This window comes from Python bivittatus, unplaced genomic scaffold, assembly GCF_059951505.1.
Source record: "Python bivittatus isolate LINGU-HERP-01145 unplaced genomic scaffold, Pbiv_v1 ctg000370_np1212, whole genome shotgun sequence".
NCBI classification, from domain to species: domain Eukaryota; kingdom Metazoa; phylum Chordata; class Lepidosauria; order Squamata; family Pythonidae; genus Python; species Python bivittatus.
In genome coordinates, this window is record NW_028277062.1 from 2534341 (window position 1) to 2553029 (window position 18689).

Genomic DNA, 18689 nt, shown 5'->3' on the forward strand with positions numbered 1-18689 from the left:
AGAATTCCCCAGCCAGCATGGCTGGCTGGGGAATTCTGGGAGTTGGAGTCCACCCATCTTAGAGTTGCCAAGGTTGAGAAACCCTGCTCTACCACCACTGGCGAGGCGCACGGTGGTCGTCCATTCTGATGACGGGTCCCACCCACCGCATCAGGGCTCTTGATAATCGGGGACTCCTTGCTGGTGGACTCCACGCGATCCGAGACCTCCAGGCCGGAGACATGATCTTGCCAAGGATGGAGCAGAGAGCACAGATGTGGAATTTCTCCAGTTGTTTGAGGTGGGGTGGGGTCCAGAGGCCAGGACTCCCATCCGTATAGGAGGGAAGGGACACAGTAGCAAGGTGAGGAACCCCAACTTCCCATCTTCCATTAGGGACACCCCCCGTTGTCTCAACCTTCCATCTCCTTCTCAATTAACTCCTGAAAGGTACCCGCAGGTACCCCACCCCAGCCAATCAGATCCCAAGGATTTCCTGCCTTGTAGCCCCCACTCCTGTAAAAACCTTCCTTTTCCCCTTGTTTGGGGTCCCTCTTTCTTGTAAAGCCCGTGGTTCTGCTCAGTGTTGGGCTCCTTCTTCAGGCTGAATCCACAACTGAGGATCCCTTTTTGGGGTCCACCCCCTCAGACACAAGCGCCCCAGGTCCTGAGGCTCCTTGCCAAATTGCTAATTGTTCTGTCAATCAGAGCATCCCCTTCCTTCAAGGAAGCCTTGATCGCCCGCCTGGAGTCCAAAGGCTGATTCTCTGAAGTCCGATCTTTGGGGATATCAGGGTCTCCGGACCTCTTGAATGTATACATTCGGCCCAATCCTGCCTTGGATATATGGAAAAGAGTTGGCAGGACCCATCAATTGACTTTTATCGTGGGGGAGGGGGAGGAGGCAGGGTGATCGAATACCTAGCCATTAGGGGTTGTAAACTAGGGTTAATGAGTGCATTGGGTGAACTCAGCCAACTGGTGTAGTTGATAAACCATAGCACAGTCTGATCTGTGACCTAGGTTACTGGGTGCAAACGGCAAAACGTCGGATCCCGGCTTCTCCAACATTTTGGTTGGCCCAGCAGGGTTCACACTCGGCATACTGAGTGAACCTAGTCAATCCCTGTGCATGCTTAAACCATGGTTTAACACCGGGCCAAGCACAGAGAGCAATTTCCCGAAGCCACGACCTGTTGGAGGGCTGTGGAATGGTCTGCCATTGTGTTCCTTGACCTGGTGGACAGCCGCAGGCTGGCATGGATGCTGCACCCACACCAGGGTCTTGCCGTGAGCTGTTTGGGCAGAGGACCCTCCCAACCCAAGACTGCCAGCTGATGATAAAACAGAATCCCCATGTTCCATGGGAACTTTACTTTATGGAATAACTTCCTTCCACAGGTCAGACTGGCAGGACTCTGGAGGTCTTTCGCAAAGCTGCCAAGATGGAATTGTTCCACAGGCCTTCTGCTATTGCCCAGTGCAGACTGGCACCATCATATTGTCATTTTTACTACTGTTTAACTTTTGTGTTGAATTTCTACTGCGTTTAACTTTGGTGTGTGCCATTTTTACGATCCTAAACCATCAGGAGCTGTATGATTTTTTCATACATACAGTACATAAATTAAAAGAATGAATGAACAGCCAAATGCTGGGAAAATCTAAGCCTCATTTCTTAGGGAAAGGGAGGTCAGTGGATCAGGACCCGGATCACCCGCCCAATTTGCCCCCTCCTAAAGCCTCCACTGAAGGAAGCAATAATCATTCGAATGCCTGCATGTTTGCAGACCCTAAACTGGATTCTTGAAACAACCTGCTACAGCGATGGTTTGCCCCAAACAAGCCACTGTTCCAGCCTCATCTTTTCCTGCCTCTATGAGATGCTTTTTGCACGCTTGATAAACAGTGGCTCTTTCACTGAACGGTTGGTCTTCAGTCACTGAGCAGCAACAATATTTTGGAAAAGTATCACACCGGAAGGACTTTTCTTGCCCAAAGACCATACGAGGGAAAGTCCCACTTGGGGGTGAGAGGACAATTCCTTTATATATATAGGGTGAGAGGAATTGTCCTCTCACCCCCAAGTGGGACTTTCCCTTGTTGTATGGTCTTTGGGCAAGAAAAGTATATATATATTTATATTTAATATATTTATATATATACACATACATACATACATAAAATAAATTTTGAAGAATAAAAACCATACAAATTCTGAAAGAGAAAAGTAAAGAAAAAAAGTGAAAAAGTACAAAGAAATTAGAATAGAATAGAATAGAATAGAATAGAATAGAATAGAATAGAATAGAATAGAATAGAATAGAATAGAATAGAGGAAAGGAAAGGAAAGGAAAGGAAAGGAAAGGAAAGGAAAGGAAAGGAAAGGAAAGGAAAGGAAAGGAAAGGAAAGGAAAGGAAAGGAAAGGAAAGGAAAGGAAAGGAAAGGAAAGGTTATAAAGGTTGTAAAGAAGTCTTACATGTGGGGAAAGGGTGACGGGGAGTGCTTTTCCCACGCCTTTCTGCTCCGCGATAGACTGGCAACTGCTCCTGCGGTGGGAGGGGCCACAGAGGGCAGGCGCTTATAAAAGAGCGCTGGCTGGCCGGCCGGCCGGCCAGCGGGACTTTGGAGCAGCACCCAGCCAGAGAAGATGGAGTGTCTCATCCGACCAGCCAAGAGCAGCGATTGTGAAACCCTCATGAGCTTCATCAAGGTGAGGTGTTTGCAGTGAGTTTCAAAGCTGGGTTGGCCCGGGCCTCCGGCTTCCGGGGCCTCCGCTTCCTGGTCACGTCGGTTCTTGGTGAAGTCTGTGCCAGCAATGAAAAAGCAGTATATAATTTTTTCTTTTTTTTGCTATTGATTAAAAGGCAATAAAAAAAATCATTAAAAAAAAGTCTTTGCCAGCAAAGAAACTGCACTCTGCCCATGCTCAGAGGAGTCTTCCGCTCTCGATTATTGTTCCTGCTGGCATGACAAGGGAAATGCTTTCTGAATGGGTCGGTGGCTTTCCCAAACAAAGAATCTTAGGTTGGCAAGTGGGCCCCCGCTTGGCACCTAAACAGTTCCGGATTTAGGGAAGAGAGCGGTAAGAGTGGGATCAAACTGACAGGAGCCCTAAACCGGTGTGAAGCCGTAAGGAGCAGAACAGCCTCTTGCTTACGTTTTCCAGCAACAGGGGAAGAGAGATTAGCAGCCACTGACAGCTGAGGGTGCCCAGCCTACTATTAAACCTGTCCAGGTGGGCGACAGTCACTGCATCACGTGGCGCGGAGTTGCCCCATTTGATTCAGTACTGTGCAAAGAACCCCGTTCTCCCGGATCCCTCCTTATACCAAGCAGCCCCACCCAGGGCAAGGAAGAAAAGACAAATTCCCGCTTGGCGGCCTCTTGCACAGCTTTTCAAACAGTGTGTCTTCCACCCAGTGTCCCTGATGACGCATTTGGGGCTTGCAAAAAGGGGTCAGGAGCTGCTGGGACTCATCCGGGCCAGGTTGGAGCGCTGGGGGCACGGCAGACGGTGGCTTTACAACATCCCCCTTGTTTTTCCCCAGGAAATCGCCGCGCTTCATAACTTACTGCATGAGGTCGTTATCAGCGCAGAAGGTAAGGCTTTGGCTACCGTCGTGAGGATGCTGACCCCCCCTGGTGAATTACAGGCGGCGGGTGCTGGAGCTGGCTGGCGAGAGCCGATAGCGCGGTCTTCTGAAACTTCGTGAGCTGGCGGAGAGCAGAGCTGAGCCCGTCGGCTGTGCCGCGGCTGGTGGGGGGCAGCGAGGGGGCTGGCAGAGCCAGTTCTTAAACACGGAGCACCACACCGCTGACTGTGGCCGGCGTGTTTGTCCAACCTTCCCCCCCGCCCCCCCAGAGGGCTTAACAAGAGCTTATGGTGAAAGGGGACAGTCACTATTTGTGTGCGTGTTTCTCTTGTTGGAACAAGACTGCATACAAAATAAATATTCTCTGGTTCCTTTTCCTCCTTCTCCTTCTCCTTCTCCTTCTCCTTCTCCTTCTCCTTCCTCTTCTCCTTCTCCTTCTCCTTCTCCTTCTCCTTCTCCTTCTCCTTCTCCTTCTCCTTCTCCTTCTCCTTCCTCTTCTCCTTCCCCTCTTCCTTCTCCTTCTCCTTCTCCTTCTCCTTCCCCTCTTCCTTCTCTTTCTCCTTCTCCTTCCTCTTCTCCTTCTCCTTCTCCTTCTCCTTCTCCTTCTCCTTCTCCTTCTCCTTCTCCTTCTCCTTCTCCTTCTCCTTCCTCTTCTCCTTCTCCTTCTCCTCCTTCCCCTCTTCCTTCTCCTTCTCCTTCTCCTTCTCCTTCCTCTTCCCCTTCTCCTTCCTTCCCCTTCTCCTTCTCCTTCTCCTTCTCCTTCTCCTTCTCCTTCTCCTTCTCCTTCCCTTCCCCTCCCCTTCCCCTCCCCTTCCCCTTCCCCTCTTCCTTCTCCTTCTCCTTCTCCTTCTCCTTCCTCTTCCCCTTCCCCTTCTCCTTCCTCTTTCTCTCCTCCTTCTCCTTCTCCTTCTCCTTCTTCTCCTTCTCCTTCTTCTCCTTCTCCTTCTCCTTCTCCTTCTCCTTCTCCTTCTCCTTCTCCTTCTCCTTCTCCTTCTCCTTCCTCTTCTCCTTCTCCTTCTCCTTCTCCTTCTCCTTCTCCTTCTCCTTCTCCTTCTCCTTCTCCTTCTCCTTCTCCTTCTCCTTCTCCTTCTCCTTCCCCTTCTCCTTCTCCTTCTCCTTCTCCTTCCCCTTCTCCTTCTCCTTCCCCTCTTCCTTCTCCTTCTCCTTCCCCTCTTCCTTCTCCTTCTCCTTCCCCTCTTCCTTCTCCTTCTCCTTCTCCTTCTCCTTCTCCTTCTCCTTCTCCTTCTCCTTCTCCTTCTCCTTCTCCTTCCTCTTCTCCTTCTCCTTCTCCTTCTCCTTCTCCTTCTCCTTCTCCTTCTCCTTCTCCTTCTCCTTCTCCTTCTCCTTCCCTTCCCCTTCCCTTCCCCTTCCCCTCCCCTTCCCCTCCCCTTCCCCTCTTCCTTCTCCTCCTTCTCCTTCCCCTTCTCCTTCTCCTTCCCCTCTTCCTTCTCCTTCTCCTTCTCCTTCTCCTTCTCCTTCTCCTTCTCCTTCTCCTTCTCCTTCTCCTTCCTCTTCTCCTTCTCCTTCTCCTTCTCCTTCTCCTTCTCCTTCTCCTTCTCCTTCTCCTTCTCCTTCCCCTTCCCCTTCCCCTTCCCCTTCCCCTTCCCCTCCCCTTCCCCTCCCCTTCCCCTTCCCCTCTTCCTTCTCCTCCTTCTCCTTCTCCTTCTCCTTCTCCTTCTCCTTCTCCTTCTCCTTCTCCTTCTCCTTCTCCTTCTCCTTCCTCTTCTCCTTCTCCTCCTCCTCCTCCTCCTCCCTGACCCAGATCTGAAAGCAGACGGCTTTGGCAAAGAACCCTTCTTCAAATGTCTTCTGGCCGAAGCACCCCCAGAAAACGCAGGCACGCAAGGTAAAAGCCAGGCCCCAGGCCCAGACTTGTGAAACCTAAAAGGCTAACAATTTATCAAAGCTTTAACGTCAGTGTATCAGTCTCCTTCACGAGATGCGCAGAATAAGGTCCTGCGAGAGGCAGATAGGGTTATTAATCAGAGAAATGTAGAATGTAAGGGTTGGATGGGATCTTAGAGATCATGTAGTCCAGTGTTGTCCAAACCTGGCCACTTAAAGATGAGTGGACTTCAACTCCCAGAATTCCCCAGCCAGCCATGGGAGTTGAAGTCCACTCATCTTAAAGTGCCCAAGTTTGGACAACACTGATGTAGCCGAACCCGTTGTGCAGTGCAGGGATCCACTTCTACAACACCCACCCCTGACAGATGGCCACCCAGCCTTGGCTTAGGATTTCCGATCCTGCGGGCAACTGAAGATATTCAACTGGCTTCGATTAAAAGAGAGCGGCCGGAAATCAACACACAACTTCTCTATAGTGAACATTGGCCACATGGAATGTTGCTAACGCATCAGTAATGCCATTATTGTGTGATCAAAGAGCAGTTACCAAAATCGAGTGAGATTATGCACCGAGGTCAGCTTGTGCACAAAGGACGAGCTTTCGCACTGTAATACCTGTTTTTATCCCCCCCCCCCAAGTTTGCTCATTGAATGTGGAATTGTGGCTCTTGATACCACCCAATTGCGTTGTTTTACGCCCAATGCAGGTCGCCCTGTGGGCTACGCGTTGTTCTTTATGGGATACAGCGTCAATCACGGACGAATGGTATACCTGGAAAATCTATACGTGGTGTCAGAATTTAGAGGTAGGTCAGAAAGTCGTGTTGAAGTCCAACGCTCTTTTAAAAAAACAGTCCTTATGACCAATACTAATCTGATTAGCAGGCGTTATTGGCTCTGCCAATTGGAGTGACTTCTGAGTGCCCATTCAGAGATTTGCTCTGCCAGTGAAGGGTGTGTGTGTGTGTGCACATGCGCACGTGTGGTGTGTGTGACACTGTTGAACCCAGGAGCAAAAAGAGCAGTAAAACTCCACCTTCCTGACTTTGCCGGGAAACGTCTATCGAAGCGTTTCTCGAACTCAGCAACTTTAAGATAGATGGATTTCAACTCCCTGTGCTGGGGAATTCTGGGAGTCGAAGTCCGCCCCTCTTAAAGTGGCCAAGTTTGAAAAACACTGAACTAGATGAAGGTTCACTTTGGGCAAAATCCAGTGTTCCCCCAAAATTATGGTTGTAAAATGTTGCAATTATTGGATTTTTTAAAATCTAATTTGGATGGCACTTTTGGTGCAATGCACTGACTTCATCGTGGTTTCTTCTCACCAGATAAAGGAGTCGGAAGGCAGTTACTGGCCAAAGTTGTGGAAGTAAGTTCTGGATTTAACCCTCCTGGGGTCTCCGCGGTAATGGCATGGCAGGCTGGTGGCTACCTCTTCAGGACTTCCCCAAATGGGGAATTGTTCTCCCTTTCTTAGGAAACACAGACATGACTTCACACCTTTGCATGGCTTTGTTTCCTGAGGAAGAGGACAACAATCCAGTTGTGTAGTTTTATGCCCGGCCTGGAGAAAGTGGACAGGGAAAAGCTCTCCAGATATGGGGACCAGGGTCATGTCGTGAAGCTGCTTGGAAGGAGGTTTAGAACAGACAGAAGGCCCATCATCACCCAGTGCATGAATAGCTTGTGGAACTCACTGCCACAGGATGTGGAAAGGGCCACCAAGTTGGATGGCTTTCTGAGGGGGCTAAGTACACTCCTGGAGGACAGGTCTACCTTATTGGCCTTGAAGACTCCATGTTACCTCTGCGTTGGGGGGCAGAAGCCTCCAAATACGGGCTGCAGGGGGAGAATTTTGGGAGAGGGACACATCTCCACCTCCTGCTTGCCAGCACCCCGGAAGTGTCTGCCTGATCACCATGAGAAACCAAATGTTGGGCCTTGGTGTGATCCAGGACTGCTTCCAGGTTCTCGTGATACAGGCCAGCTCTCACTTGTCAAACATTTTTCATCAATCCATCTGACTGAGGAGGATGGGCTTTGGAGTCTGGAGCCTGGGTGCCAGATGGGAGAAGGTTGTGGAGGTGGCTGGCCGCATTGAACCGCTGCAACCAAAAGAGGTTACGATCCAATGGTAGACGGATTGGCCGTCACCACTTGGTGATGGAACTCGTGGCCAAAACACACGTGAAGGGCCATTGGTGGGAAGCTCTTGAAGGGGTGGGTGGTTGATAAAAGCACCAAGGAGGAGGCCTTCTGCTACTGGTGGACCAGATAAGGATAGTAGAACCTGCAGTTTCAGTGGCAGTCTACCAGCTGGGGAAACCGGGAGGGACAAGCCCATTTCCTTATTGCACGGACCCACCATGGGAAGCCGGGAACTGCTTTAGCCGTCCCACCATTTCTTTGGCAACCGAACGGCACACGTCCTTCCCTTTGGCCTTGCAGGTGGCGCTCGCTGCTGGCTGCACGAGCATGAAATTTGCAACGATGGAGGGGAACCGCCGGGCAAAGGAGTTCTACCTGCGGCTTGGGGCTCACGACACCACCCAGTCGGAGGACTGGCACTGCATGGAGTTTGGCAAAGAGGCCTTGCAAAGGCTGGTCCAAGAGCTGTGAGCGCCCACCCTGCCCTCAGCCTGCCTGGGGTGGAGCAGCAGTGCCAGCGCTCAGATCGGAAGAGCCTCTAGTCCAGTGTTGTCCAAACTTGGCCACTTTAAGATGAGTGGACTTCAACTCCCAGCATGGCTGGCTGGGGAATTCTGGGAGTTGAAGTCCACTCATCTTAAAGTGGCCAAGTTTGGACAACACTGCTCTAGACGGTTTTCTCGCTGGCTGGAAGATTGGGGTTCACCTGGAGGACCACCCTCCGATCTAAATCTCTGCCACTCTTCCACCCTCGAGCGTCGGACCCCCCAGGCTTTCTGGCGTGCAAACCTCCACCCCAGTTGCACAGCTCTCTTCCCACTCATTAGAATAAAAACAATGTATTTTTACACGCTGCTTTTTCACTGTCTTGACGAACCACGCACCTGCAGTTATTTTTTCCCCTCCTGGCTCCTCTGAGGTGGTTAGGATTAAACCACACCAAGAGAATTAAGCCATGACCGCTCTGCAGGACAGATCTGCAGACACAGGTAGCATCCAGGCCCACTGGACCACCAGGTGGTGGGTAACCCCATGGAGCTGCAGCCGTTGGCACCCACGTGTGCCATTTCTCCACGAGATCCCGCCCCCTGGATTATACTAAGTGTGGTGGAGGATAGACCAAGCCAGTGTTTCTCAACCTCAGCAGCTTTAAGATGGGTGGACTTCAGCTCCCAGAATTCCCCAGCCAGCCATGCTGGCTGGGGAATTCTGGGAGCTGAAGTCCACCCATCTTAAAGTCGCTGAGGTTGAGAAACACTGGACTAAGTAAACTTCAGGGCTAGCTGGGAATTAAGTCTGCTCAACTTTTTCATAATTTCTGGCTCATCCATTGCAAGGCATGGCCAGTGTGTCTGCTCCCCACTCCCAAGTTGCTAGTCCACAATGTTTTATTAGCATCATGGCTAGGGATGATAGGAGCAGAAGAAGGGCGGCTGCTTACAAATTGCCTTAAAGGGGAGGGACCCCTTCCCCACAAGAGCCAATTTCCGTGGGTCTCCCTATAGACAGACACTTCCGGACACAGTCCCAAAAGACAAGACCCCCCCCATAAGTCAGGCTCCCCCCGCCTCCAGGCAGCAAACGGAGACCGAAATGGGGCAGATCTTTAATTCGATTTCAAAAAGACACGCGCGCCCGATGGGAGGCAGCGGCAGAGGAGGACGAACAGGTTTTATATAAAAATAATAATAAAAATAAGCCAGGCTGGACAAGAAGGAACTGGGACGCCGAAGTCCATTTTGAAAAGGAGGCAAAAGGTTTTGCTCCAAACGGGGCAGTGGGAGAGTCAGCCGGGGTCTCTTGCTTGCATTGCGTGGAGCAGGAAGGGGAAATTGCCCCCAGCCCCAAACTATCCAGATAAGACCAGCTTATGGGTGGGGGAGTCAATTCAAGTCTGTTCTGGGACAGAGAGGGCTCAACACCTGCTCCCGGGGCGGCACGGAACAGCCGTGCCATCTGAGGATGATGGGAGTTGTAGTCTGCCCCAGATGGGGCAGGCTGAACGGCGGACGGGAGTCTATTTTGGGCGTCTTTGGAAAGCACGGTGGGAGATATAGAGGCTGTGCCCCCGGGGAGGGGAAAAGGGATCCAAGAGCTGGACTGAGCAAAGGGGCTAAGAGGCCTCCCCCTCCCCAAGTTGGGAAGCTGCTAAAATGACAGAAAAAGGCAACACATAGAGCAGTGTTTCTCAACCTCGGCCATTTTAATATATGTGGACTTCGACTCCCAGAATTCCCCATGGTGGCTGGGGAATTCTGGGAGTCGAAGTCCACATATCTTAAAATGGCCGAGGTTGAGAAACACTGCATTAGAGCAATGAGATCTTTTCTTTGAAGGGGGCGCCTGAGAGGGGTGCGAAGTAGAGCAGCCCACGAGGCCCCAACCCGGGGCACCCCCAGGAGGAGGAGGCCGAGGTAACCCCCCCATCAGCAGTCGGTGGTGATCTTGGAGGAGAGATCTTGGATCCGCCGTGCGCTGCAGTTCTTGCAGAGGATATGGCTGTCCAGGGGATAGCAGCCTCGGCCCTCCCCTTCAGAAGAGAGCAGCAGCCCACACTCCTGGGGGCGGCAAAAGGAAAACCGGATGCCACGCTCAGGGTTGGCCCCAAGGGTGCCAATCCCTCCCTCCCTCAAAATCAGGGAGGCCCAGCGCGCCAGCCCCTCTGGCCAGACGTGACAGGCGGCAAAGCCGGAGGGGGGCCGCCCCACCGCTCACCTCGCACTTGTAGCAGCTGATGTGAAAGCTGCGGTCGAGGGCCACGATCCGCACCGTCTCCTCCTGTCCCGGCTCGGGCATGATGGCATTTCCGCACACGGAGCACCGGGGGGCAAATTTCCTGTGGGGAGGGGAGCAGGACAGACATGACGGCGGCCCTCTCCCACCTGGCGTCCTCCAGATGTTTCGGGCCTCTGCCCCCCTCCTCTCCAGCCAGCAGCCCGCCTGTCCTGCTGGCTGGGGAGGATGAGAGTTGCAGCATGGCGTCGGGCGGGGCGGAGGATCTCCTTCTGGCCCCCTGGTGCTGACCCCGAAAGCGGGCCGGACGGGAGCCCCAGCCTCACCGGTGGAAATCTTCGATGCAGTGGATCTGGCTGGTGGCGTCGACGGTGAACGGGATCCCGTCCAGGCAGCGGTGGCAGACGACGCAGGTGAAGCACTGCGGGTGGTAGGCTTTGCCCATCGCCCGCAGGATCCGATCCATGATGGGCTTCGAGCACATGGAGCACTTCTCCAGGGTCACCTGGCAGGGGGCGTGAGATTAAAAAAAACCCAAAACCTTCTCTTCCCTCTCCTGCCAATTTTTTGTCACACTGCCCAAGTCTTCAAGGGATGGCTGACTGCCAGATCCCAGGATCCTACAGTCCTCTCCGCGTCCGTGGCTGGGCTCGCTTGCCCGACTCACCTGAAGCCACCTGCCTCATGGGACAGCAGCGACTTGACAATCGCATCGGTCTGCCAGTTTCCCAGCGAACAGGAAGCTGCTTCCCATTTCGGAACAGAGCGGGAGGGTTGGGGACGCAGTGCTGCCGACCCACTGACTCTTCCCCAAAGCTGCAGTGCCCTGGTTAAGACACCAGGGGGCGCCATACTCCAAGCATTTAGAGCAATGTTTTTCAAACTTGAAACTTGAATATGGGTGGACTTCAACTCCCAGAATTCCCCAGCCAGTCATGCTGGCTGGGGAATTCTGGGAGTTGAAGTCCACCCATATTCAAGTTCCAAGTCTGAAAAACACTGGGTTAGAGAACAGGCGAGCGGCTGATATCTGGGGCCCCCAGACTCCCCTGAACTCCCTTGCATCCGCTTCGGGGCCCAGTCCCAGCCCTGCTCACTCACAATATAGCAGGATTCACAGTAGGACCGGCGGTCGATGGCATAGAACGGCTGCCCCCGGAGGCGGCAGCGGCAGGTGGCGCAGGTGAAGCACTCGACGTGGAAGACTTGGTCCATGGCCACGCAGCCGGTGCCATCGCCCACCACATTCTCCCCGCACTGAGCGCAGCGGCCTGCAAGCACAGGGGTCAGGAGCAAGAGCCACATTCTCGATTTTCACAGAGCAACAGGAAATACGCAAGAACCGTCTCAAAAATTCCACCCGAGCCGAGCCAGGCCAAGGGCCACCCACTTCCAAATCCGAAGGATCCGATGGAATCTCAAACAGCAGGAGAGGAAGCCAAACGGAGCTTCCTCATTGCATTTCAAGATAGACTGCTCATGAACAGAGAGGCTCCATTTCAAACCCTTGCCCGGTGGCCATCTCTGTACCTTTAAAAACTAATTTCTAAGGATCGGAAACCCACCAAAATATTCTGCAGTTGGAGGATTGTTCAAGTCGTAGATAAGTTTCTTCGTAAGTCGGTCCAACTCCTCTTCTGGGCGGCATGGGGGAGGCTGTGAGAAAGAGAGGGAAGACTGGAGAAATGCTGGTCCCGGCAGTGCCAAAATTGGACAGCCGGTGAGCTTCACCTGGGTTTTACGTAAAAAAAGCAGGGCGCCATGAAGGCTCCTGAGCATGGGCAGAATGCTGCCCCTGCTCTGCCAGCCACTTCCTCCGGCGTGGGGGAATTTAAGCCACAAGGCCTCCTGTGCTGACCATCTGGGTCGTATCCCCCCACCCGCAGGTTCCCGAGAAGAGCGGGATGCCTCAAGAGGGATCCCTCTGGTCTGGAATCGGACCCACTGGCGTTGTGGGTCTCGGAACGTCCCCTCTTTCCTGCAGATCCATCATCGCAACCAGGTAGTGCCAGGTTGGGGAAGGTGGAGGAGAAAATCCTGCTGGGAAGCCCCTTCTCCAGAACACCCCCCCACCTTCCGTCCCGCTTCCCCCCAAGAGCGATTATTACCTGATGGGGAAACCTCAGCCCCCCAGTGCCGGCAGGAATCTGGGGTGCAGCCAACTCGTCCTTCCCGGCTTTCACCAGTCCAGCCTGGTACTGGCCCAGTGGCGCCCCCAGCCTGGCCTGCCCTGCAGGGCCGGTGTAGAAGTCCCCCTCACCCAGCCTCCGGCCGTAGGAGGGCGGTTCTGGATACCAAGGCTCGGCCTCGTGGGGGCGGGCCCGAGACCCCGGTTCGGAGGCATATTGCGGGGGAGGCTTCGCCCCATATCCCAGCTGGGGGGAGGGGGGCCCGTAGGCTGGCTCGGCCCTGCGCCTGGGCTGGTTGTAGCCCACCACCGGCTTGGCCACTTTCACCTGGACGCTGAAGGGGGGCCCGGCTGAGGAGGACGCCGTGGCATACGAGGCCGGCATCGGCTGAGGGTACGGCTTGGGCGCCGGGGGGGCCCGGTGGTATCCGTAGGCATCACCCAGGCCGGGCGGGCCGTACTGGCAGGGCAGCACCGGGGCGGCAGGGTAAGCGGGCCCAGGGGCTGGCGGACCTCCGTAGGACAGGCTTTTGGCGTCGGGCCTGGAGGGCAAGAAGCTGCCAGAGAGGGGCGGTTTGTAGGTGGCCGAAGCTGGGCTGGGTTTGGGGGCGCTCAGCTGCGGCGGGAGAGCTGGATATGGCATGGATTCCGCGTTCTGCAATAAAGCGGGTAACAGCAGTCAGGGCCCAGCTAGGGAAGACATGCGGACGGACACACACACACGCGCACCCCATGCCGCCCTCCAGCCCCCTGGCTTCCTCACCGGTCGTTCGCCCCGGCGGTGCTGGGTGCTCTCCATATCTGCCAACATGCTGGTGAGGGAATCTATCTGGACGTCGATGCTGGTGGGGGGGAGAGCCTGTCCCTGCTCCAGGGAGTCCCCCTGCCAGAGGGAAAAGTGGGGAGAGAGAATGAGGGGTGGGGGGCCCTCCCGGATCGAGGAAACCAGCAGAACTATGCAGGAATGATTTGGGTGGGCTTCTGTAATGGGAGGGTTACTCCGCATCTTTGCTACCCTCTGGAGCAGTGTTTCTCAACCTGGGCCACTTTAAGAAGGGTGGACTTCAACTCCCAGAATTCCCCAGCCAGGGGAATTCTGGGAGTTGAAGTCCACCCATCTTAAAAGTGGCCCAGGTTGAAAAACACTGCTCCGGGCCAAAAGGGTTGCCCCTGTTGAACCTCCGTCTGCCCTCTGTTGCAGAAGGCTAAGGCGTGACGGAGCTGAATCTTAATGGAAACTGAAGTAGCCAGAAGTTGGCTTCCTCGTCTGGCCCCTTCCGGGCCCGGTGGGACTGCAACCCCCAGAATTCCCCCAGGTTCTGGGAGTTGCATTCTCAAGAGCCCCAGAGGGCACCAAGTTGGAGAAGATCGGCCGCTCAGCCTCTGTTCCCCCGCCAGCAGCCCTGCCCAGGCCGCTGAAAGCATCCTTGTGCCAGCCTGGCGGGTCCTCCTCCAACCCCTGGCCCTCCTTACCTGCAGGGGGTAGCCAGGCGGTGAGGCGCTGCCCCAGGAGCCCCTGGATCCTCGCTCGCCTACAGAGGAGTAGGGGGTCTCGGCAGCAGAGTCCGGAGGAAGCAGCGCGGGGCCTGGTGGGGAGGAGGGAGCATGAAGCCCAGCGGAGGGCGGGGGCAGGAACCTGGGCCCCCCAGGGGTTGTGAACAGCAACTCCCAGACCCACCTGCCCGCCCAGTGGCAAGGCCTGCTGGGAACTGTAGGAAAATGACACCCAGAGCCCTGCTCGGGATTTTGAGATATCCCAAAATGGGCAGTAGATACATTGATGGGGTGCGCCCAAGGCAGTAAACCCAGGTTAAGGAAACGCGGCTGCTATGCTTGCATCCCATTCACAATGGGCAACCTTCTGGGCAACACGAGGGCTGGTTCCCCCGCAGGTCAAGGGCAAAGGCTGAGTTCGCACGAGTCGCTTAACCTTAAACCTGGGTCAACAGAACACAAGTACTCTGTTCCCTTCACACAAAGGCTTCGTCCACCTGACGGGTAAAGACAACGGTGGAGCTCCCCAAACACCCCGAACCCCAACTTCTAACCCTGTGTTTCAGCCGGGTCTAGCGTGTGGCACGAATACAGATGCAGAGCTCGTCCCTTGCAGGCAGGACGTGACAAAAGTGCAAAGAACATCTGGCGGTGAGCTCAGCCCCTCCCCGAGCAATGCCAGCAACCCCACCGATGCGCAGCCCCAACGGATGCGCCACTCTCGTGCCGCGACCGACGTTCCTGCAATTCGGAGGAGGAGAGTTTCCTTCTGGCCCCCCAAGTGGTTCCACCAAGCGCTGGCCAAGCCGTGAAGCGTGGCCTTCAGACCACGCTGAGCCCCTGCAAAATCCTGCGGCCGGGAACTCCCACTGCCTGGGACGGCTGGAAAGGTTTGCCTTCCTCGACTGACGTTTCCCGCAGCGGCAGGCCGTCACTCAAAGGGGGACCCACGTGGATCCATTCCCAGCTATGTGTGAGTCTGTTCCCCTCACCCTGGCTTCTCCTCGATGAAGGAGCAACTAGGAGCCTACCTCACAGGGGTGTCAGGAGCATTTTGAGGGACCTTCCCCAAATACTGACGGTTCCCGAGATTACCTGGCAGCAGGGGCTGGTCCCGGGAGGATGGCCCCACTGAGCTCATCCCTCCATTGGTCTCCTGAGATCGGTGGGTGGGTTTGGGGGCCGCGGGAACCGAGGCAAAACTCTTCTGGGCCTTGCAGACCGCTGGAGCAGAAACGGTGATGTCGGGCTGCCCCAGGACCCCCACTTGCTTTGGGGGCAGCCAGGTGGGGCCAGACATGCCGAGGGAAGCTAGATTTGGGGCGGGGCAGAGCAAAAAATTCAGGTCAAAGTCTGAACGGAACGGAATGGAACGATTGCGCTTTCCCGGCAGTCTCTAATTTCTTCCCCCTTTTTGGGGAGCCCTAAAAATTTTGCACCTCTATGTGAATCAATTAAGAGTTTAAACTGAACCCCCATATCGGGAGCAAGCCACAAAGCTGCAAACCAACCACACGCCCATGTTTTACATCATGGTAAGCCATTACCAAACCATGATTTCAGACAATTTTAAACCAAACCATAGTTTTATCACTAATTCCCCGGATTTAAATATCACACAAGCCCTAAAGATTCAAGGAGCTGCAAGGCAATGGGTGAATCCATTATTGGGAGTAATTTGCACACAGAGATACCCCCTTGCCCTGCCTGATTCACACAAAGGCCACCCTGGCTTTGCAAATCTGGGGTAAACCCCCCCACCCCGCCTCTGGTGCAGCCCCAGCCCCGCTGAAAAAAATCAAAATATTCCACAAAATGGATTTATGCGTTGTTTTATATGCACAGGAAGCCACAAACCGTGGTTTAGGTCTGGGTTCCCCCAACACTAGACAAGCCGCATTGTAACCTAGTCCAGGTAGTGTTTGATGCTGCTCGTGGTATATACTCAGGCAACCAAGTTAATTCAGTAAACCAGTGTTTTTCAAACTCGGAACTTGAAGATGGGTGCACTTCAACTCCCAGAATTCCCCAGCCAGCCATGCTGGCTGGGGAATTCTGGGAGTTGAAGTCCACCCATCTTCAAGTTCCGAGTTTGAACATCGCTGCAGTAAGCCACGTTCCCATTAACCATGGCTTTGCAGGGCGATCCGCGGTGACGTCACGCGCGGCTTGACGTCACCGAGCAAAGGACACTTGAGCCCACGGGCGGCCCTCCGCCTCCCCTGCCGCCCTCGGAGCGCCGCGGTCCTGCGTGGATCCGGCCAGGGCCGAGCTCGACCGCAGGACGGCGCCCTCCAAAACCGGGTCCCACCCGAGCTGCCCCCCATTTCCACCCCTCCTTCCCCAACCCGTCGCCCTCCAGAGGCGCCGGGCCGGGTCCTTGGCCGCGAGCCGGGGCAGGGCCGGCGGAAAGGGCTCGGCGCCGCAGCGGGGCCCGGGGCACTCTGCACGTGCTCGGAGGCGGCCGGTCCCTCCCGCTTCGCCCCCTCCCCGCCGCTCCGCCCGAGGAGCCCAGCGCCCCGGGGCCGCGCCCTGCCCTCCCCGGGGGGCTCGGCACGCACGGGGCGCCCCCCTCCCGGCCCCGCTGCAGCGAGGCAGCGACCTCCGGGGAGCAGCGCCCCCTCCCCGGGGCGGGCTGAGCCCCCCGCCCGGGAGAGGCTGCCCAGACCTGCCCGGAGGGGGCGGCGGGCGCCCCCCGCCCGGCCGCCCCGCCTCACCTGCTCCCGCTCGGCTCCCTCCCGCCGCGCAACTTTCTCCGCAACTTTCTCCGCTCGCGGACGCCGCAAGGAAACTTTTTTTAATGGACCCCCTGGGTGACGTCACCGCATTCCACAGCGTCACGTGAAGCCTGGGAATTCCTGCCACTTCCGGTGGGAGGCGGGCATGCCTGGGGAGGGGGCCGGCCTCGGGGAGGGTGGTGGGGCGCTGGGGGGCTGGGCCGCCGCGCTCTGCGCCGCCGCGGCCCACCTGGCGCTCTTCGCCGCAGGTGGGACCATGGTTCCCATGCTCCCCAGCCGGCGTGGCCAAAAACTAGGGGCTGAGCTCTGCTCCGGGCCCCTTCTGGCCCCCTGGGCTCCTGGCCCCGGGTGGAGGCGCACGCCTTCTTCCAAGGGCGGCCTGGGGTCGTGGCTGGGGTCCCGGCCGGACCCGTTGGACTTGCGCCCCGGGACCGCTACCCTTCGGGTGGGCTGCCTCGGGATCCTGGGGGCTGAAGTCCCGCACGCACCTCTGGGGGCCCCGCTGGAGACGGCGAGGGCAGAGGGAGGGGCCGGCAGAAGGGCGGCTGGGGGCGGCTAGACGCCTGGCTGTTTCTCCCAAACCCCACCGGCATCGCTTTGGGGGCAGTGAGGCAGAGGTGCATGGGTGAGACGGGCAGGGCAGGGCGTGCCACCCGCTTTGTTTCATCACCCTGCAAGCTGCTGCCTGCCTGGGTGTGAATGTGCGTGTGTGCGCGTGTGCGTGTCTGGAATCGTCCTGGCCCTCTTCGCTTCTCCATCAGATCCACAAGGGGGTCACTTCCAACCCCCCCCCCCCCCGCGATGGATGGCAATTTTGCAAGTGGGTGGAGTTGGGCCCTCCTTTTCTCCCCCCTGGGAAATTCTGATCCTCCTCCCTCCCCCATTTCCCGGGTCTTCAGGCTGAGATCAGAGCTTGGAATCAGGGCATGCGCAGAGTGCCGGAAGACCATGGTAACTCTGGAGTAGAATTGGGAGATTTAAAGGGCAGTCAGGCTCACTGACGCTCTGGCCCTTCTCATTATCTCTCAGCGCAGCGCCCTGCACATGGGCACGTTCCTGGCCTTATCAGTTGTGTGGCCTTCCTTATCGCTCTTGGCAGCAGCTCAGCTTTTTAACAGACACTGCAACATCTCAGCGAGAGGCGTTGTTGCCGCTGCTCGCCTCCTGCTCGTGGGCCTGACGGCGCCGTGCAGTGGGTAGAGCACCGGGTGGGTTACTGGGGAAGGGGACGAAGGGCCCCCCACGCTCTGGAGAAGGACACGGGCTCAGATCCCTCCGAACGCCAGGCCTGTCCTCCTGCCACCTTGGCACTGCGGCAGCCAACTCTTCTCGGGTTCAGAGGCGGCCTCTTTGCCCGCAGTCGCCTTCCATGGGTTTTCTGCTCGCCCAAAGGGAGCGAGCGCCAAACTCACCACACCCTTCTGGCTCAGCGAGGCTGGTGAAATCTGAACTCTAAATACCATGCTAGCTGCAAATTGGCACAGGGCTGCAGTCACTTTTGCTGATCCAGATCTGAGGGCCTTCCCTGCCCCCTGTCTCTGTGGCTGAAAGATCTCAGCCCTCTGGGGGCAGGGAGGTCTCTCTGGGCTCTGTTCCCACGGACCCCCATGTGCACCCACCCCTCGAAGAGCCCTGGTGTCCGTGGGGACCAGCACCCTATCGTTTTGGCCGAACCCAGCAAGGTAGTTCTTAGCTGGGATCGCAGAGAATGGGCTCTCCATGTTCAAGAGCAGCGTACCCCGAACGTCGGGCGTCAGGCGTTCCCCCAGGCATTGAGTGGATCCGTGGTTGGAAAGTGGAGTTTATGGTCCCCCTGGGCCTGATCCAGCTGCATTCCTCCTAGGATTATTATAATAATAACAATCATATTTATTTATTTATTGAAACGTATTGGCCGCCCAACTCCAAGGGACTCCGGGCGGCATACAAAACTAGAAATAAAACTTAAAAAGGGCTAAACGCGTTACATCAAACCGACAGCCCAGACGGAAATGATCTAATAAACAACAAAATCAACAAGACAA

General features: G+C 55.9%; 2 protein-coding genes across 3 annotated transcripts; one reads left to right on the forward strand and one right to left on the reverse strand.

Moving 5' to 3' along the window:
• The first annotated feature begins 2554 nt into the window (after positions 1-2554).
• Positions 2555-8420, forward strand: LOC103061601 (thialysine N-epsilon-acetyltransferase-like). 2 transcript variants are annotated; one of them, XM_007433284.4, is made up of 6 exons: positions 2555-2693; positions 3532-3583; positions 5339-5422; positions 6132-6230; positions 6753-6793; positions 7873-8420. In XM_007433284.4, the coding sequence occupies exons 1-6, from the start codon at positions 2631-2633 to the stop codon at positions 8041-8043; spliced, it is 510 nt and encodes a 169-aa protein (XP_007433346.1). In that variant the 5' UTR covers positions 2555-2630; the 3' UTR covers positions 8044-8420. The 2 variants fall into 2 exon arrangements, with proteins under 2 accessions (XP_007433346.1, XP_025025658.1); XM_025169890.2 differs by lacking the exon at positions 6132-6230.
• Positions 8421-9153: 733 nt separating this feature from the next.
• Positions 9154-16781, reverse strand: TRIP6 (thyroid hormone receptor interactor 6). Its single transcript, XM_088142335.1, has 10 exons — positions 16645-16781; positions 15023-15238; positions 13907-14019; positions 13197-13316; positions 12414-13088; positions 11871-11961; positions 11407-11576; positions 10632-10810; positions 10288-10408; positions 9154-10130 (listed from the first exon to the last, which is right to left on the reverse strand). Exons 2-10 carry the CDS (start codon positions 15225-15227, stop codon positions 9999-10001), a joined length of 1806 nt encoding a protein of 601 aa, XP_087998461.1. The 5' UTR covers positions 15228-15238; positions 16645-16781; the 3' UTR covers positions 9154-9998.
• Between the last annotated feature and the right edge of the window lie 1908 nt (positions 16782-18689).

Bases quoted from the DNA above. Each gene is read 5' to 3' on its own strand.
- LOC103061601 (XM_007433284.4), top strand. From the start codon at position 2,631: ATGGAGTGTCTCATCCGACCAGCCAAGAGCAGCGATTGTGAAACCCTC. The intron at 2,694-3,531 runs GTGAGGTGTTTG...GTTTTTCCCCAG, and splicing joins CCCTCATGAGCTTCATCAAG to GAAATCGCCGCGCTTCATAA. The intron at 6,794-7,872 runs GTAAGTTCTGGA...TTGGCCTTGCAG, and splicing joins TACTGGCCAAAGTTGTGGAA to GTGGCGCTCGCTGCTGGCTG.
- TRIP6 (XM_088142335.1), bottom strand. From the start codon at position 15,227: ATGTCTGGCCCCACCTGGCTGCCCCCAAAGCAAGTGGGGGTCCTGGGG. The intron at 13,317-13,906 runs GTAAGGAGGGCC...TCCCTCTGGCAG, and splicing joins CGCCTGGCTACCCCCTGCAG to GGGGACTCCCTGGAGCAGGG. The intron at 10,131-10,287 runs GTGAGCGGTGGG...TGCCGCCCCCAG, and splicing joins TCAGCTGCTACAAGTGCGAG to GAGTGTGGGCTGCTGCTCTC.